The following is a 21215-nucleotide window of genomic DNA, read 5'->3' on the forward strand; positions in this document are numbered from 1 at the left end:
GGCGAGTTTCGAATGACGTCATATGGCGGCAATGGCGGCAGTGTGAGGTGGGCATATCCGGTGGAATACACCACAAGAGAAAGACTTCCATGCCTTCCTTGTGGCCCAATTCTCGGAAGTGAACGTTCAAATCGGCGTTCTATTGAATTGTCGTGGACCTTTATTTCTTAATCACGGAACTTAGACGGCATCCCCGTCGAGTGCAGTCGACCAATTCCAGGGAAAGAACAGTTTGGGTGCGGCGATTTTGAAATACCCGAGCTTGAATTTCCCAATCTTCCAAGTTATTCATTGAACAGTTCTGGAATAACAGTCGTTTGGTCGAGCATTGGATAGTTCAATTGCCTTGTAACGATAATCATTGATTGTCATATTTCAGTATGAGGTAAGAATCGATATTCTATTGGCTTGTGATCTACTTTCGACTTGACATGTCAGACGATCGATCGCTTGTCGGTCGAACATTCCCAATAACAGCCAGTCAGCTCGTCAAAACAGTGTAAATATTTCTGCCATAAGTTTGTATATAATGGATTTGTGATTCCCACTAGTTTGTTTTTGGTTAATACGTGACGATTTTTTTTTTCGTTTCGAACCATCAATTGATCAAACCGGTCTTGTTTTGTTGGCAATTGATGGCTTCGGCATTGGCATTTGGAACATGTAATCGCTTCGAAAGTCTTGCATTCTAGTGTTGGATTCCCCTGAACTCCAGTGCCCCTGGGGTAGGCTTTGTATAAAGTATAAAGAAAAGATTTGGCAGGGGGCTATGAGGAAGTAATCTGAAGAAATATATTTACGTGTTGTTGCTATACTTTTGTTAGGATTACATGATTACATTGACTTATCGGGGATCAAGTTTGCCCTCCATGTTCTTGTTTTCTGGACGAATGGAAACAATGTAAGCATGCACCCACTCGAGCCAGCTGAATTGCTAACGAACGGTTAATCACTGAATGGGAGCAGATGTAAACATTTTTTTTATCGTCTTATTTGGGGCATATTACATTTTCAGTTCCCAAAACCAGTCGAGTTCAGTTTATCATAGTGTGGAAAACAACATCATTGTTTTCGTCGTGTACGTGGGGTTTTGTTTTCAGTTTGTAAGCTTACTGGGTTTCGCTTTTACAAATTCTCTTCCTTGTGATATCTTGTAATCTATATTTTATAAACTTGTCACTTTTGTTTAGGTAGCCTTTTGGTGTTATCGTGTTCAAAAGAAAGCAAGCTGGAATGCCAAATTATTTCTAAACATAGCTGGGTTTTGTGGCAAAATAATCGAATGGCTGAAAATGTTCGAGCTCTTGAATTTCATAGCTTTACGGTATCTCACTTTTTCGCTGTAATATTCAGCTTTGGTGGAGAAGCGAGCTTCCTGTAGTGTAGATATTCGTCGGCAAATGTCCTACAAGTCTTAACATGCCTCCTTTGACGACGATATACTCAAAGCAGAAATATAATAACATTTTCTTAGCCCTGCTGGCGGCAATTACGTATCGATAAGGATAAACAACATACATTTGCCAGTGGCGTGATAGCTGTTATTTAGATTTGCCAAGATATTCTAGTATATAAAGCCGTATTTTATTCAGTTCAAATTAATTTGTTGGTAGATGACTTTTAAAATGATGCAAATCTCAAGATGTTATCTCCTGTAAGTGCGATGATCCATAGCGACGAGCTATGGATAATCACAAGACAAAATTTCTTTTTCTTGATTCTTTTCCGTCGAAACGTTCCCTATCAACGTTTCAGTTTCCTTGTAAAACAAGATCTGACTGATATTTTTAGGATTTGGTAGTGTGTTAGGACGTGTTGTGTTTAGATATATGAATGGAATTTTCTGTAGTGCCATATTGAGGCTGAGAATGGACAGTCTATTGCTATGTAAATAAGCAATATAAACATTGTATTGTCCTAAGATATCCTCGTTCTGTCTGATTTGGACTCATGCCAAAATAAATTTGTTCTACCTTACTTTGAGTTAAAAAATGTGGAGAAGGAATCTCATAAATCTAACTTTAAAGTTTTTATACTTCTCCATCATATTTTCAGAAATATGACAACTTGCTACAAACATTTTATTTGCAATGCATGTGGTTGTTTAAAGTTAGAAACTGTTATGCTGTATTGGTGGGCTACTGAAGCTATTTCTTAACTTGAAGTTAATAGGGGTAAATTAACCTTTGAAGCAACTTATGGAAGCTGATATGGCTAATGTTCTAAAAGTCAGCTTCACAAACTTGCTGCAGTGGTTAAATAATTTACATGTACCATTATCAACTTCAAGAGTTGTTTAAATAACTACCGGTAAGTGATACACTTTGTATGCACATTTCCAGTCCATGTAGTAGAAGGACATTGTTTTTATTTCTCGTAAGAGTGTGCTGTCTTTGTGTATTGTAAAATGATAATTAATCTAGTTATGTTCGAGTGCAGTTCTGCAACCCTTTAAATAATACAAAAAGGCAATCTATATCATTATTTTTATAAGAGATGGATCTTTTTTTTTTTTTTTTATTTTTTTATTTACCAATGACATACGTTACTTACATTAAAGTTACTTACAGAAGAATAAAATATCTACAATTAACTTACAATCAAAAATAAATATATAATTAGCTTACGATAACAACTCTACAATATACAATGATGAGGAACACACTTTTGGATCTGATTTGGATCTTAGTTTTTGAGATATGAAGGGGCTCTTAGGATCTTAGTTTTTGAGATTTGGATGGGGTATTAGGTCATACACTGTAGGTCTTAGATCGTAGGTTTTAGTTTTTGAGACACCAGGTCTAAAACATCTGATACACACACTATGTGAATGCCATATTTAAAAACCTTAATCTACCACTCTATACAGCTACCTATTGAGTACTATTTGCATCTAATTCTAACCTTGAAATCTAAAGCCGGGTTTTTACATTTATGAAATACGCACAAGCATAAGCACAACGGTAGTGAGGACACCTACAACAGAAGCAATAAGCACAAGCTGAACACAAATTTTTGTTCTTCTTGTATTTGTGCTCATGCTCATGTCAAGTGAGAATGTGCTGCTGCATATTAAGCATATATAAGCATAAGTGAAAGTCCGCCATCCTGTTTTCCTGTATCAAGGAGGTATAGAACAGAAAATAAGGCAATTATCCATTCAGTGAGTGCCTGCAGTGTACATGTATGTGCTTATGCTTGTGTTGTAGTCATCCTCAGTGCCATAATTATGCTTATGCTTATGCTTGTGGTTGTACTTACATGCATGTCCTAGTGAAAACCAGGCTTTACATTGAATAATCCTATAGTTATATAGTTATATCCATTCTTGTATTTTTATTAATTTAATTTTTGGTGCTATTGAAATTGCAATGTGAGTATTACAGAGGGCCACAAGTTTGTTAGGTTTGGCTACATGTATAAAATTTGGTGTAAACCCTATTTAAATAATTAAAGTATTTACTTAGTACTTACTCACTTGCTATCTTCAAATTGAAAACTATATTGTACATGTAGCCTATAGTTTTAATTTCATATGGGGAGGGAATTCAGGATGGGTAACTTTTTTCCAGTGAGCATGCTAGAGGCTTCAATTTAACATTGCCATTAATTTCATCAGTTTGCTTCCTATTTTTGTTCTTTCATTTTAGTGAACAGTCTATTGCCCAGGCACGGGCATCTGTAATGCTCTACAACAATGACAGGAAAGAATGGGAACACTCAGGTGGCTCGTCGGGAATCTCCAGAGTCCACGTTTATCACCATCCAGTTAATAATACTTATAGAATAGTCGGCAGAAAAGTTCAAGATCATACGGTATGTTGCTGTAGCAGTTGAAAATGTTGTTGATGTTTACTTGCATGCCTGACAACTCTCCCAGTTACAGACAAAAAATTTCTCCCGGTCGTCTAGACCAGTAATCAAATCTCCTGCTAGTGGATTTGATGGAATTCATTTGAAATGGAAGGATTCACTCTTATCTGGGCTAAATCTGGGAAATGTCTCATTCAGTTTGGGTAAATTTGGGATGTTTGAGGCATTTTTAATGGTTGAATTGAGAGACTTACTTCTTGGATCTGTGGTAGTTTTAGCATGGCACAGTGTGCAAAGAAAGTCTCTTCCAAGAGCCTGGGGCTTGTGGATTTTCCGGCATTTACTCTCTCAGTTGTCATGCTCACTGTGTTTGCTGATTGATTGCATTGTAAAGCAAAATGTCAGACATTACTACATGTAAGTTGGAAATGCAATGCTCTGTCTAGGAAAAGGTACTTTGTCACTCGTTAACCCAATCTTAGAACAGAATCAAATTACTCGTCTGGCTCTTCCTCTCCTTCAGTGGTGTCACTGAATGTCTTACATGAAGATCAAGAGGAGGAGATAACTGTGACTTCTCCTGTGTGCCAGCTACATTGTCACTTGTCATGGCACATCTTTCTCAGACATGAGGTTTTCGTTACCCACATAGCAATGCATTTTCCTCAAAATCTAATCAAATCAACAAAATTTAATGCCACAACCGAGACCATTAAATGCCTGACCTGAACCCACTGTATGTTCACAAAGAATTGCATGGTTGTCTCCCAGATTTGGGATTCCTACATGTAACACTGGCATCTCTACACATGTGTGTGGAGTGTATCTATAAATCCATGTTCTTCCTGGCTGAATTTCATACAATATCCTCAAGAGGTTATTACTAACAGTGCATATTAACCCTAGGTTGTCATAAATTGTGCACTGGCAAAAGGATTAAAATACAACGAAGCAACTCCGACATTTCATCAATGGAGAGATCAGAGACAGGTCTATGGTCTGAATTTTCCAAGCAAAGAAGATGCCCAAATTTTTGGACAGGCTGTAAATACTGCTTTGGAAAACCTTAGGAGTGGTGGCTCTGGTATGAAAGTGGAGAGTTAACATGAGAGTATTAAGCAAAATGTTACGTAATTAATTTTAATTAGTTTCTATCACTAATTACAATATCAGACAATTGTGACTTGACACTTGATACGTAATTCTCACAAGAATCGGATATTGAGTTAAAAGTACTCAAAAAATTGTCAAGAATTATCTTGAAACAATTGAATACATTTTCTTGCTAGTGTACACTGAGTAATGTTTTTACAAGGTGCAAAATATAAAGATAGCAGACTTCAATTAATAAGAACTGTACAAAACCATGACTAAGTACAAGTACGTGACAAGTTTGCAACTGATTGAAATTGACTTTTTGGTAGCTTTCTTCTACAGTACCGCTCAGAACTAAACAGACATCGCGTGCGCATTCTTAACGCACCCCTAGCATGTCAAAATGGCCTGTGTGTTTTTGCCAACATGTTAGCCTTTGTTATTCATAACCAATGTTCCTTTTGTGATGCATTGTTATGGCGAACAAAGCAAGACTACAGATCAAACAAATGTGTGATTTATGTTTAGTAATTCCATGCTAGGCAAAATTCAAATCAAAACACAGGGAATTAACAAGAGCAGTTGGAAAATACAGCTTTGTACCTCTTTCACTGAAATAAGATGCTTTGATGTTGACAAGATGACAAAAAATTTTGAATGCTTTTGCATCAAACCATCGCTAGTTCGCCTGAAAATTTCATTTCAAACTCATTTACCCGGCGTATAAGCTCTGTTCTCAAATCAAGCGTGGCATTCATACTCACCAAAATTTTCTTTGTATCAGATGGACATTAATAGCAGCAATCACATCGACAAAATAAACGACAGATTGAAAGCTAGACAATTTCATTTAACCCGGCACTCAAAAACTGGAGAAAGTTGTAAATTACATGAGGATGGAAACACAGGCCTCTTCCAGTACAAGTAGATTTTCCTCTTGGGGAAGTATATTAAACCTTCTCTCCTCACTTACCCACGGGCAAGAGCCCAGGTAAGCCGTCCTCCAATTAAATTTTTGATAAAGATTGAAACAAGTAAATTCTGGGCACACGGGTTATAATATCAAGTGTTAAGGTGAAGTTTGACGAAAATTAAACTTTTAAAACATTGCTTTGTTGATTGCATTATGCGTGACTCACAGTTCAGAAGTGGTTACCTAGCATGTAATCAAAATCTGCCCCAATTAAATTTCTTTCCAGGATTATTTAAAGTAGCCATGAATGAAAATTGTGATGTCCATTGCTGTTTCCAGTGTTTACACAGTGTCTCTCACAGATATGCAGTCCCGTGGCGATCATTTTACAGGAGATGTTTGATGCCTTGATATTTCCATTTTTCACTGTTATTGCATAGCATAAGGAGTCAAACAAAACAATTTTGTTCCATTAGTTGTTTTCGAGCTTATCTGGGACTTGGAGACACACATGCTTTGAGAAGAGATATTGCAAACCAAGCATTGAATTTTACTCTCCACAAGATGAGGGACAAAAGCAGCAAATTGCATAAATGAGACTGGAATTGGAATATTATTGTTGTGTTGCTTTCAATGGTATGCCAAGTTTCTATTTTGGACTTTTATTTGTGGTTGAATGAATCAAAATAAAATGGTATGTAGGTAACTGCTGCAATATTCAGCCGGTATGAAAGAAATACAACTGTAGAACTTGTCTGCTCCTTGAAAACACACGACATTACCAAATGTTGTCTTTAGAAAAGGTCATTAACTTCCTTTCACAAATTAACAAAAGAAACGAACAATAACCAAGCTCATACATACTAATGCGTTTACTTAAACGCGTTATAACGCGAAGTCAAAACACAGTCTAACGCACCAAAACGCGCACGCGTGTTAACCCCTTTGCATTGTTAATGTGTAATTAACGGGAACTTTGGTTCGCTTAGTTCTGAGCGGTACTTTATACATGGCAAGATAAAAAATATACCCGGATTACATTTGTTGACTTTGTTCTTTACTGGTAGACTGCATTCCATGCCAGTAACTTTAATGTGAAATACTGATACTGAACTTTTTGCCTCGAAGTGAAACATTGTAGAATTTGCTAGTAAGGCAATTAAGTTTCTATGTACAATAAAAGTGCATATCAATTTCTTTTTAGCTGGAATCCCACAGTCTCCCTCAATAACTCAGCAGCAGTTTATGCCATTGTCACACACAAGTAATGGCAGAGGTAATGAGCAAGATGAAATGCTTGCACAGATTCGGGATCAGACACATTATGATGCTCATGATCAGTACTCACGTGGCAGGATGGCTCCTTCAGCTGTCCCAGACAACAGGTCATACCACCCTCAGTATGATGTCCCTCGGGAGACAGAAAGCCCCAATGTAAGTATTGAGTCTTGGTTAACAAACTGATGACAGTTTGTCATGATCTGCACACCCTTCAACGATAGAAGTGATGATGTAAATTGTTCAAAACTCGCCTCTGGCTTCAGTGGGAAGGTTTTGACACTTACATTTTAAGTATCATTTGTAGGATACATGTACATGTATTTGCTAGAGTTTAGGCCTTGGAATTGAGTGACTGATTTGTTTTCACTGGAAAATCCCCAACACTCCTCAGGTTTCTAAAGTTGCAGTGGGTTGCTAGTTACATGTATATGTACCTGTATGTCATTTTCATGTTCATGATCTGATCACACAGGTGGTCACACAGGGTCTGCATAATTTTAGTTTGTTGTTTAGTTTATTAATTTGTTCCTATATAATGTACGGGAGCAGCTCATCTTGAGCTGCTAGTTACTAGACTCTTCATGTTGTTGAAACAGATTTACAGTAAGTGCTTAATGGAACTGACTGTGCTAATGATTAAAAAATATTTTACATGTATTTTTTGTTAGTCAAGCACTGCCTCTTTATCAACATCACCTGGGCCACAGCCAGTCATACAGAGTAAGTTGATTCATATACACGATGCCTGTAATAGTGACATGTAATTTTCAATACAGCTTCAAATCAAAGTAGAATATGTTACCTAGAAAAATAATTTGTTGTGAAAAAGCCAAAAGACTCCTGAAAACTACCGGGTTGGTTGGAATCCTATGTCTTTACACTGCTTCAGTAACTTTGTAATGAAAAGGAACTCGGACTTGCAGCTGACTTGGATTTGACTCAGTCTACTCATCAATATACCTTCATTTCATCTTTGACAGGTGCACCACATGTTCCTTCTGCGCCAGCGGCGCCACCTGCTCCACCGGCTCCCCCGGCCCCTCCTGCCCCACCTGCTCCTCCTGCAGCACCCCCTGTCCCAGGAGGCGGAGGACCCCCTGCACCTCCTCCACCTCCTCCGGCACCAGGAGGGGGTGGTGGGACGTTAGCTGACCAGATAGCTGCAGCAAAATTAAAGAAGGCAGCTAAGGTAAGGGTGAGCTGAAACTTTTAAGTAACAGAACGAGTTATTATAAATGATGTCACTGATGTTCTGGAAAAAAATTCAAACTGAATTCAAACTAAAATGTTCTTGTAGTGCCAATAAAGATGGATTTCTTGCCTGTAATCAGCAAAATTTTGAAGTGCAGGTCAGAGTAATTTTTAAATAATCAAGCTTAAGGTGGCTTTCTAGAGTTTTTCGGGGACTCAGTAGTGCGCACTACGATTGCTTGCCAGACGTCAGTATTAATCGTGCATGCAAAAATGATGGAAGTGACCCTAAGAGGAAAAGAAAACCACTTCAGCTCTTGAAAGTTGTTAAATCACTTTCAATTGGTATACGAAGCAATAGTTTCAAACTCTGTTCAAACAAGTGTTAGAGCCTAGGGCCAAAAAAATATGACAAAAAAGCTTAATAAACAACCGGTAAAGGAGTGCCAATTTACTCTTGCTTTCTTGCACGCGATACATGGTGTCAAATGAGCATGCGCTTAAAGAAAGGGCATGTGCAATTCAACTCTCGTCCAAGGTTGTAAAAGCTTGTCTTTGATCGAGGATTGCTCGAAAATCTACCGTACAACCCATGATAAAATTTTCACAGTTGATTTGTAGGGGTGAATCACGTTTGAAGCCAAAATTTTAAAAAAATCTGTAAGAATTTATCTCACGTTTTCTTAGTTTCCAAAAAATCTGTCTAACAGGTTTTTATTTTACTTTGGGTGAATATTAAATCAGAGCCAATTTCTTATTCCTGAAAATTTGAGGCGGGTTCATACAGGTAGATTTTGAGAAAAACGTGATTTAACCTACTAGTACCCAGTCTCTCCTTGGGTACTCAGTCGTTTATTTTGGCCATTTGTTGACGTTTAATTGTTCAAGTTTCACATAGAATGGCAAAGGACTTAAGCAAGCAGTAAATAGAGAAAGGCAAAACATCTTGGAACATTTTTGAAAAGAGTTCAAGTTGTTTTGTTATATTCCATCAAAATGTAGTAAGCCACCTTAAACCTGTTGATTGGCCTTTTATCTTTGTTTGTTAGCTTCAATTGACACTGTAATGGACTAAAGTATCTTTTTTTATATATTTTGCTTCTTTTTAAAAAGAACATGTCTTGAACAATACTGTACAGCATATTGTATGCAACTGGTTCCAATACTATGAAATGTGTTTTTACTACTGCAGAAACAATTCTGTGCCATGTAGTCCTTTATTCAGGCAGTCTTTTACTCATAAAGTGGATAGCCTCAACAGAATCTTGTTTTACATTGTCGATTAATGTAAACAGTGGAAATGAGATTGCCAGTGCTTATTGCTTCAGATGTCTTTCTCAGGAGTAAGTGATCACTCAGGCCCACTCATATTATCTGTGTACAGTATAGTCACTTCTACTCACATCTGCAGCAGAATTTGTCTCTGCAGTGTTGTACTCCATTCCGTCATGAACTTCAGAAAAAAGCAAAAAAGCCTGTAATATAATTGTTATGTACTTGTAAAATCATTTGAAATTTATACTAAAGCCTGGTGAATGTTTTGTTCTGACTTTGATTACCTGACTCTTCAGGCAGAGAGTGAAGGTCCAAGAAATGAAAGAGCTAATTCAACGAGTCGTGGTGGCAAGGCTATGGGTGGTGGAATGGACATGATGGCAGAAATGCAAAGAAAGCTCGCAGCAAGGTGGGCTGTTGCTTCAATACAATAAAGACTTCTAACTCAGTTTGATTACTTACTTACTCACTCACTCATCCTCATCGGGCCCATGAGGACTCTTGAGGCCGGTTGATTACTTCCTTACTCATATTAATTACATGTAGTCTTCTTTGTTCCTGGTGGAACAACTAGTGTTGTGTAGTGCCTTTTGCCTTGTGCCTAGTAAGCTGTCTCTTCTCCTACTCTGCCATTCTATTCTTGTATACCTCCAGGTGGGCTGGGGTCTCCCTATCATGCTTCCCCTGTGGGTTAATTACTCTGGGGCTCTCTGGCCAATCCAACCTAAGCTCTTTGTCTTACTGGTGCCTCTCTAAAGCTCCTTATTGCATTTTTAGTCTGGGCCACCAAATCCACAGGATGTTCTTCAGGCTGTTATTAGGTTCACACCATGTTTGTTTTCATACATTCACTGTTTTTAACTTTGCATGTACAGGAGTTAATGCAAAATAAATGGTCTTGACTTCCACTGCTGAATTTAACCTGTTTTTTTTCCTTGTAGAAAAGCAAAAGAGGAAGGCAGAGAAGTGGAGGTACGACATTTTGTGTTTTTAAAGTGCCTCTAACAGCTTCATGTACCAGCTGAGGTGCCACTGGTTCTGACACAAGTAAACTGTAATGTTCAGGCTTAAGTCCAAAAAAATCCTCTATATTCCCTCTTTCCTTGTCCCATTGTTGGTCCCATACAGTGTTGTGCAAAGAAGGGTAGAACTTTTAAGGGTTTGTGTGTTGTATATTAACTAAGTTAGACTGTGAAATACATAATTATATGATGACTGTTTTGCTTGCATGTAAGTTGTATTTTTATGAGTCATCTAAGGTTGCCTTTGATTGCGGTTTTCACTGTTAATGCTGGGTGTTTGTTCACATTTTAATCCCAAGCCAGTAAAGGAAGAAGCTGAAACAAGAACAGAAAGATTGCCATCTGGTGAGTAAGATCCTCCTTTTTGTACTTTAGGTATTGTGGTTGCCAAATAAAAATGTAAAGTAACCTGTCTTGCTTTAGAGCACCATACAGTGAATCCAACTAGTGTTGTGGACAACCTGGACTACTTATAATTAAACCAGAGTTGAAGATGTTAATGATTAGCTGATCGTCTCTGCACAGGTCCTCGCTTAAATGCTAGCAATCCTCCAGCAGCCCCAGCTCTTGGAAACAACAATGTCAAGACAAACTTCTTGTCAACAGCTAAACCAACCAGTAATGGAGGAATCAGGTAAGGAGGACTTGCTGCCACTGCATTGGCATTTGTGTGAATCATAATCATATCATTGGTTTATTTTAGCTCCAGTTGACTACTCAACAACCAAAATTAAGTGCACTTTGTTTTGCAGGAAAAATAGCAAGAGTGAATCATCATTAAGCAACGACCAGCTAGAAGAATTAAAAACGGTAAGGCCGATCTTAGGATGTAGTACATATGTAAGTTGCATTCGGTGGAAGGGAACTGAAAGCTTTATCTTTTTTTAAGATGCCTCATTTTTGGCACAGGCCTTGAAAACTCCTTGAAAATTTTTTTAGATCAGGAGCACCCGGATTTACAGAGGCTAATCAAGGCTGTCATCTAGCAGAGCCCAGGTGCCTCAGGCGGCCAAGTTTTGTCTTTGGGCGACTTGTTTAACTTCATTCTTATGAAAACTTGTTAGAGTGGGCACCCAATATTTCCTACATGAGAACCCTTTGGCACCTTGCAATTTTGCTTAGAGTGCAGCCTTGCCAATGTGGCTCAGGTTTGAATCCTGTATTTAGCATCGTAAGTGTGTTCAGTTTAATTGTTGGCCCTTGCCTTGCTACAAGGATTTCTCTCTGGGTTCTCCGGTTTTTCTCCTTTCACAAAAAAAAAAACAAAAAAAAAAAAAAAAACAGAATTATACTCAAATTTCCAATTTGTATATGTAATAGGACTACATGCTGTCCAATTTGGAAATAATTGGATGAAAAAAATTCTGAGGACAGCCAAAATTGGACTCTGCCTACGGCATCGTCCAATTTGGCAGTCCGAGGAATTTTTTGAATCCAATTATTTCCAAATTGGACAAGCATTTGGTCCTATTACCTATTAATTATATAGGATCCAAAAACAGATGAACAAGGCAAATATTTTATCACCTAAAGTACAGTATTTCTCACTTCGCTTTGCTCAGCACATCACAGGTCAAACACTTTAACACAGGTTTTTTGCTTCTTTGAGTGTTCTTGTTCTGATTATTCTCGCTCATCTTGAGTAAATCAGTAGCATCTATCTCTGGAAACCTAGCTGAAGACTTCATTTGAAAGTTTAGACGTCAAAAAGGTGGAGAGAAAAGTCGGGAAATTCTGCCATTATCAAAACATAAGAAAACTTAGCGAGCTACAATCGCTCGATGATGTTTGATGGCAGTGATAATAGCTACAACCTGATTGGCCAATACTCAGTTCTTTTATTTATCTTGACATTTCATTGGTTGATGGAAAGTATCCACATTTTTCTCAAATTGGACAGTTTGTTTAAAGCTAAACTAAACGCTCGAGCAAAAACTATCCAATTTACTTTAAATTTGGACAGTTTGCAAAAATTAATAAAAAATAGGTCTGTTGGGAATAATGGATTTCGACAGAGCTATATAATTAGATATGAAATAGTGGATGAAGAGCCTGGAAAGTGCCACTGTCAATTCCAATTGATTTTTTACAAATTGTAACTTAATTATTTTATTTATGAGATCATTTTCGAGGAAGATAAACTTCACAAATTAATGAAAATGTAACTATGCATTGTTTGCAAAATAATTGTAGTACATTGCTTGGTTCATTATTTACTTTAGGGAGAAGTATTAAATGATCCCCTTGGTCATCTTTCTGAAAAAAATCAAAATGTTGCAATCAATGACTGCCTGCCTACCACCCTGTATGCCTTTTGTGCTACACATGCATTAGAATGTCAAGTTTGTGACTGCCTGTATAACTTAGTGATGGTTTGAGTGATGGGCTAACTGACTATTCAATTGTTTGATTGAGATTTTGCAGTGTATACAGGGCTGGAAATAACAGTCGGTCATCGGACATCATGTCTGAACATTTTACCAACACCAAGTTATTGTCCATCCATAAAATTTGGTTAGATACATTGCTAAAAGGCTCGAAATTGCGACCGGTACAGTTGCCACTATGGCTAAAATTTTCATCTTTGGCAGCCAAAAATTCTGGTCAACAGCCGAAAATACGTCTGCATTCAAAGGCTACCATAAAGGCGACTACGTTTCTCTGTGTTGACGATCAATAACGGTTATTTTCTCAGACATTATGTCCTTCCAGAACTACATAGTGAAAGACCTTTGCTTCTATAGCATTCAGCGTAAGAAAAGAAAGCAATCTATCCTTTTGCTTTACTGTAAAGGATTCCCTCACATCGGAAAACTTGCAAATGGCTGCTTGTGTTTGAAATTGTCCTATAATGCATTGCAAACCCTTGAGCATTGAGTACATCATGTATGCCTACCGATTGTGTCTCTTGAAGTGCATGAATCCTTCAGAGACATTACATTAGCTACGTACACAAAATTAGCGCCCAAAAAAGTCTTGAAAATTTTTTCTTTACAGATTTTATGCATTGAGTTCTTTTCTGAGTAAAATTCCTACTTGATTGTTATCACTTAGTTGCCAAATGGCGACTCAAGATTTTTTTTTAATTTTAGGCCCTTGACTCTGACAGTCTCAGCCATATCCAGGAGCCCATTATGGGCTTCTGCCATATCATAAAGCAGAAGTGTTCATCTTTCCTGTACTTGCCAAATAAAATACTCTTCAGAAATCTCCCTATTATGCACTACGTACATTGCGATATGCTGTTAGCACTTCATGTTTGTACCCTTGAGTCAACTTTGGTCAGGAGCACATCACTAGGAGCCTGCGACTCCCATACTAAGCCTATGTCATGGTATTTTTACAGAATGGTCTATTTTTAGGCTTCTTTTCCCATGAAAAAGGTCAGTACCGGTCTATATGAGCTCGAACCAGTAAGGAGAAAAATGGCGGCCTTAGATGGACATGTCAACCTAATCTTCTGGTGAAATTATAAAGTCCATGCTTGTGATTGGTCACTGAGGTTCCTGGGGGGGCTGAATTCGTGGTAAATTCAAACTAAAAATAGATCGGTCTGTGAAAACACCGGGACAGGAATAATTGGGGTAGTTGTACACTCCTAGTGATGGGCTTCTGCTTTAAAGGGACACAGTCAGCTGGTGCATATGCGCATTAGATACCATTTCATATCTAATTTGCATATCACAGGGACGCAATCCATACTGTTTTTAACCAAATATGATGAAAATAATATCATAGGATTGAATGAAAGCACACTCAAAAACAGGTTTTTCAGTGAACGATTGAAAATCAAGAAAAACACTGCAAAGATTGAAGTGGATTTCTAGATGTACTTTGATTTCAGGTTGAGGTGAACTTTTATCAAAGTGAGAAAACTATTGTCCAAGTCAGTGTGGTCCTAAAGCTGACTGTGTCCCTTTAATGGTAAAATTCAATAGGAAACCAGGTTTGCTTGAAGAACATACAATCAGGAGATAACCAGGAGAGATCTGTGCAGTCGTCTTGTAGATTAAGTCATATAATCATCATAAATGATAAATAAATCAAATTTAAATACAGTGTTGAACGATATGTATTAAAAATCTTTACAGTATGACAATGAATTTTATTATGCTTATTAATTATGCTAATCAATTATGCAAATTAGTGTCCGGTCAAATTGATAAGATGTCCGACTAAAATGAAGATTTGAAAGGACACATGTCCTGTTAAAGGAGAAAAATTATTTCCAGCACTGGTATATATTCAGTGCTTAAAGATCAAGCTTTTAGGTGTTTGGAGACATGGTCAAACATGGTCTTTCATGTTGGATATACCTAAATCAAAACAAAAACTGAGGAACCTCCTTCACGGTCATGATTTCTTTTGTCTAAACTTGATGAATTATTAATGAGTCTGAGAATTATAGATTTGTGCATCTACTTTTGGACTGGACAAGATTGGAATACTTTGCAAGTCTGTTTTCTTTCTCTAACAAGTGGCCTGTTTTCTTTTCCAGGAATTGCTTGCTGAATTTAGACAAGAATTGGATGCTGCAAAAAGAGAAATAATTGAAGGTACGTCTGCATAGAAAAAAACTGACAAGAGATTTGTACCTAAATCCTTTTCAAGACAACAGACATGTCTCCATGCAATTTTACATTAAATGTCTTAGAAGGCCCTAGTCAGCCACACCTTTGTTTTAGTTTACATACGAGAGTTTGGCTATTATATTTTATTCGGAGCATGTCGAAATGAAAGATATCACTGTGAAACTACTCAAGATAATTAAAAACTTTCGGGAACACGACTTATAGTAGACTAGAGCAATAAGATTTCACCTCACCATGCAAATCAATAATTTCAATGACATTGAAAATGGTGGAGACTGACTAGGGTCCATTAAAGAGAACTGAAAATTGAGAAAGCTAATTTTGTTTGGTGTTCCATACCATATCAAAATGATTTTTGCAATTCTTACGGAGCACTTTTATCACTTTTCTTGCAGCTGTGAGACAAGAAATCTCACGACTTCGGTGAATGATTCTGGAGACAGTCCTCTTAAGATGTAATTAAATCAAGGGTGAACCTGTGATTAATGGAATGAAATAAGATTTTTATTCCTCATTGTGACATCGTAAAAAATGTCAAGGACAAAACTGTGAGCAAACTCCAGACAGTTGACTTAATATCAAGTAGAAAATTTATGCTTCATCATAGAAATAATTATCTGACATAATTTCCTTGGGAAGTGCCTGTAATGAAGGACAATAAAAGCAATGGTGCCTCATTAAACACTTGGTAAATAATTAACATGTATGTTAATGCGACAAGGTGATTAACACTTAGATTATAAATGTAGACCATCGGGAGTGAAAGCAAAATATCTTTGTACAGGTTAATGCGAGCTGGGATTTCTTTTGATGTACTTTGTGTTATTATTATTATTTTTTTAATATTATTTTCAAGTGTGAGGCATTGGACTTTTTTATGCATTTAGATCACAAGTAATGTGAAAAGAGGATGAATAATAATTCCACTAACACTTGAAATTCATGAGCAGAGAAGTTCACTTGGACATGCATCTTCAGGCCTTCCAATGTTCATTTTACATGATCTTATTGTTTCATGGACCCCAGTATTTTCAACAGATTTGTTTGCTGTCATGTGAACAGATCCTACAGATACAACTGATCTTGTAATAGGAAGTTTTTAAATTTAAATTAAAGGCTAGTCTGTTGTACCTGAAGAACTCAGTCACGCAAGATCTACTTATAAAAAAAAAATTTCTTAGCTTTATATTCACATGAAAGCATAGACGTGTTTAAAAGCTGTTTAGTTAAAACATGGTTAAAATGTTTTGAGCGTGAGATTACTAGAACAGGAGGAGATAAAATAGACTGGAACTACTTGAACTGGGCTGCTTCAAATAAAATTAACCACAGTGTTGTCGGGTAAATGGTTCAATGCTTACAAATGTACTCACAAATTGATTTCTTGAAGTGGTTTAATTTCCTAGCTATATCAGTATTCATGTGTGCGGTGCACACCATGACAAATGCAGCTGGAGTAAAGATAAATGAACGTCACACAACAACAACCTCTGGTGGTAACAGTGTCATTTATTGAGAGAATGAAGGATGGCAAAATTTTTTACACATGGACCAATAACCAGGGTTGAAGCATGCAGACTATAAATCAATGTTATTTGTTAATTAAGTGAGCAACATAAGCAAATCATAATAAAGTATGTTACAGACTTCTCATACACCTCATTACAAAATGGCGACCAATTTATTGTTCTTTTGTTTGCATTCTAATTAGCCCTTTTGCCTCGTTTTCACTTCAAAGTTTTTTTGTATTTTGTACGTGTTGATGAGGCAAAGAGGGCTAATTAACATGAAAACAAAAGAATAATAAATTGGCTGCCATTTTGGAATAAGGTGTATTCAAGAAACTTCGTACCTTTTTTAGGTTTTGAGTGGTGGATTTCAATCCTAAACTTCAAGCCGTTAAAGAAGTTAATGTTGTAATAATCTCAATTAGGTCTGGTTATTTCCTGCCAAAGATGGATCTGTAAAGTAGTCAGTGAATTTGAGTAAAACAGACCTGTAATTTCCTTCACTTGGTTTCAAATTGTATTTTTTTTTTTTTACAAAGCATATTGTTTGGATGGTTTCTCAGCATAGGTCTGTTTATGAAAAAGACTGCCATCTCTGTTATTTCTGTTTTTTTGTTGTTGTTGTTGTCTTTCAAGTTGCCCAGTTCAAGTAACTAGTCACAGCTTAAAAACCTAAGGGCCAAACTTTCCAGAAGCTGTAAGACTTGCGTTGGATTATAAGTTACATGTAACTGAAGGTTTATAACATAACAAAACAATATTATGAAAGTAACAGTTGAGTGACAAATAAAACTTTGTACAATAACTGATAAGACTGTACTTGAAATAGGACTGGGTGGGGGTGGCTGTTGTTAAATGGGCAAGTTAGATGAATATAGTCATTGACAAAAGTTTTCTCAGCAACTGTTGCCTCTTGTAAATGTTCAAGATTTACTGGGTTTGTAATATTCATTATTACTTACCAAAAAAACTCATACAAATGTGGCAGCATTGGTAAGAGGGAGGTTTACAGAGTGATACATTGCCTTGAGATAGCAAAATGTAGTAACAATATGACACTTGGGCTGTGAGAGTAAGAGAGTTTCTTATTTGCATGGAATGCCACTATTGGACTATGTTAGTGTTGGTTAAGGCAGATGGAGATTTTGAACCCATAAATAGTTTCTATTTTTACTTGCTTAGTATTTGTCAGAAAGGCTTGCACTTTTTGTCTTATACACTGTATGTAGTAACATCTAATGGTTAAAAAGAATGTAAGTGGTTTAGGAGAGGACAGATTCAGGTGCAGTTTCAGCTCCTCAATGTTCTGTTTTCACACCAGAAGCCACTCCCAACCTAGCTCTCCACTGTGAGTTATTCGTCATAATGAGGGACTATAAATTTGCCTAAGCTTCAGCCTCTGTCTGACATTTTCTTAAGTGTGACAATCATTAGTGTGTTGTTGTCCTGTTCAGTTTGTTTCGATGTGATTGTTATGTAGGATCAATAATTATAGAGTTCTTTATTGTTTCCAGTCCATGAGAATGTTATTTTTGATTTATTTTCCTATGTAGTTAACCAAATGTATGAGCTGTTGTAGTTTACATGTTGTAATTGAGTGCTTCCCCCCCCCCCCCTGCCCCCTCGGTCTCCATATAGTTACATTGCACTTGTTGGGGGAATTTTGAATTATGATCCCAACAGCATGTTTATCCAGAGTTGTTTTAGTTCACCTGCACACCTGAGGGCCTGGGAAAGCTGTGTCACTTATTGGGCAGTCTTTGTTGACATTATAATTTGCGTCTTAATTTTGAAATGTTGCCTTTTACTTTCAAGTATGCACAACAAGCTAGCATGACTAAGAATGAAAATATGAATTTAATGATGAAATTCCAGATTTGCAAGGGAATGATTGGAATGCTTGTTTTGGCATAATGCATCCATAATTTGTTGTTCCAGAGACTATTCCTACCCACCCCAAGGAGGGTTATTGGAAATTGCAAGGGAGAGGTGGGGGGCTAACAACCAAAATTTTGAAGGAACGGGAATTTCCAGAGAGACTGGGGGCAGGAGCGGATCCAGGATTATTCTTAAGAGGGGGTGCACCACTAAGGCTGGCGGAACTGACTCTTATCTCAGGTAGGGGAGTGCACCCCCTGCACTCTCCACCTAGATCTGTGCCTGGGGGGTGGGGTTGGGGGTGAGGGAGGTTGGTCAAACTAAAAGTACCCTTCATGGCAGGGGTATGGATAATTTTTGGAACAACACAATTGGCATGCTAATTAGGATATGAAAGACCCCTGATGTAGCCAAAGATTGCACTATAATTTGATCTCCAAGCCCAAATGAGACTTATGGGTCTCAATGGTGTTGGTTTTAATGTTACATTACAAGTTCTCCTTTCTTGTCTCCATACATTTCGTACAGTACTAGTTAGAAGAATTAATAAAGTAATCGAGACAACTTTCCCTGTGGTGATGATATCCCTTACTTGTTTGATCAAGTGCGTAACGTCTTAGTCACTTTTCATAACAAATCAACTTTTGGTTACGTACGTTCCACAGTACTTTGAGGGAATTATTTTTGTGTTCAACAACACTATAACTTTTTTTATATATGTAGTTTACATTACATCCATAATCTTAGGGAATGAATCATATCCAAACAAGAATAAACGATTTCAAGCAAACAGTGAGGTCCATTTCCTCTATTCCTCAATAAAGTGAATGCTCTTGAGCAGTGTTGTGTGACATAGTTGCTTTGTATTGCATGACGTCGCACTGAGGGTGTGAAAACAACTGAATTAAAGATAGCTAAGGGCCCTTTACAGACTAGAAATTGTGATGTCGACAACTATTTGGTATTGGCAATTAAATGTTATCGACCACTAAGAAACGTAGAAATGGTTTAACCTCGTTCTCCCTTCTCCCTAAGCCGTTCCAATCCCTTCTAGAATTCTGACAACAAATCGAAGTGAATGGAAGGAGAGAGAATGTCCAAGCCTTACGTGCCTTATGGCAGGGAGAGATATTAGGTATACAGTCAAACCCCCTTGAGGAAATGGGAAGTGGTCGCTTAATGGAGGTGGTTCCTTGATAGAGGTTCGTGTACTTTGAATATTTTTCAGATTGGGTTAATTGCTTAGTGAACAAGGAATCACGTCTAGACAATCATAATAAACGTGCGTTAGATTGTTCTCATCAGTAGTCAAATTCTATTTCAGTTAGGACTCTTATCTGTCATCGTCTTTTCCAAAAGAAAATAAATCTAAGATTTTTTTTAAATTTTTGATGGCTGCTTAAAAGGGGTAAGGACAACAGAGAACTCCAAAATCGGGATGAGCAATTTACCAGTTACCATTTACCATGCAGTTTCAAGATCTTTATAAATGTGTTTGCTTTTCTGTGTGTAAAGGCGAATTCTAATGAAATCTGTGAAGAAATATCCCTTCCTTCTCTTTTTTCAGAAAAATGCTATGTCAACATTTTTGTTGAGATTTAAGGCTAATTATCTCGATAAAATGTGTCGCTACCCCAATCTTTCCTTGTGAATTTCAGTAGCCCTTGCAAAGATCTACTATTTCCGCGTGCTCCTAACCTGGCGAAGAAACCTTCGTATTTAGTAGGTACCGTCCTTAATTAAAATATTTCTCCGCGATGCATGACAAATTTATCAGCAAAACTGTGACAATTTGGAACTCCTACATCTCAGTAAATTCCAGGTAAATGTCCCAGCCAGCCACCCTTTCAACCAACCAGCAACACAACCCACGAACAATACGCCCAGTTTCGGGTTAGGATCAAGTTAATAAAAGTGACTGGTTCTGAGGATCGAACATTTCAACCACAGAGTCAAATATTGCTAAAAAAAATACCTCCCCCCCCCCCCCACCCCCCGCTTGGATTGTTTGAGTTCAAAGAGTCTATTTATTAAAGTGCGCTTTTCTTTGGCTTATTATTACAGTCACTGTTCGGCTGCATTTATACAATTTGATTTAACAAAACTTCCAACTATGAAACTACTTGTTTTGGTTCTTTAGATTACACCGTTTGTGAAGTCTTATGTAGCTTACTTGCGAAATGACCAAATGACACAGCTATTTTTACTTAACGATCGAGGCAACGCAGAGAAAATTTGGAGGATATGAGACATTAGTCGATTAGTGTTTTACTACTAGACGATTGACATTAATCATCAAATAATAAAAATAATAACAGTGGAGGAATTAGGTCGTGCAATAGAAAGCAAATGTGCCTTAGCGGTTTACGTGAACAATCTACCTTTAAAAAAATCACACGCAGTTCAACAATAGGGCGGTTTCATTCACCTGGCCATTACTATTCAAGCAAATTAACTGGAACAAAAGTAGGTTTTTAAATAGAAAAGAGCTCGACAAGACTATCAAAGATTTGGTTTGGTACACCAACATGGCCACCGTCTGATTGTTTTTGAGCACCGATATGGTTGCTGTGACGTCATGTGAAAACGCACATTTCGTCTTGGCACTATAGAGCGTTTTCACTCAGGTGCGTGTGGCCAGCAGTCA

At 37.4% G+C, this 21215-nt stretch overlaps 1 protein-coding gene across 1 annotated transcript; it reads left to right on the plus strand.

Moving 5' to 3' along the window:
• The first annotated feature begins 7 nt into the window (after nt 1-7).
• On the plus strand, nt 8-19978 carry LOC145484753 (uncharacterized). Its single transcript, XM_081463387.1, has 13 exons — nt 8-385; nt 3651-3816; nt 4720-4897; nt 7026-7255; nt 7771-7822; nt 8083-8291; nt 9865-9977; nt 10510-10540; nt 10890-10935; nt 11116-11224; nt 11343-11400; nt 15089-15146; nt 15578-19978. Exons 1-13 carry the CDS (start codon nt 381-383, stop codon nt 15607-15609), a joined length of 1287 nt encoding a protein of 428 aa, XP_081319513.1. The 5' UTR covers nt 8-380; the 3' UTR covers nt 15610-19978.
• The last annotated feature ends 1237 nt before the right edge of the window (nt 19979-21215 follow it).

Source organism: Orbicella franksi, chromosome 4, assembly GCF_964199315.1.
Source record: "Orbicella franksi chromosome 4, jaOrbFran1.1, whole genome shotgun sequence".
Taxonomy (NCBI): Eukaryota; Metazoa; Cnidaria; class Anthozoa; order Scleractinia; family Merulinidae; genus Orbicella; species Orbicella franksi.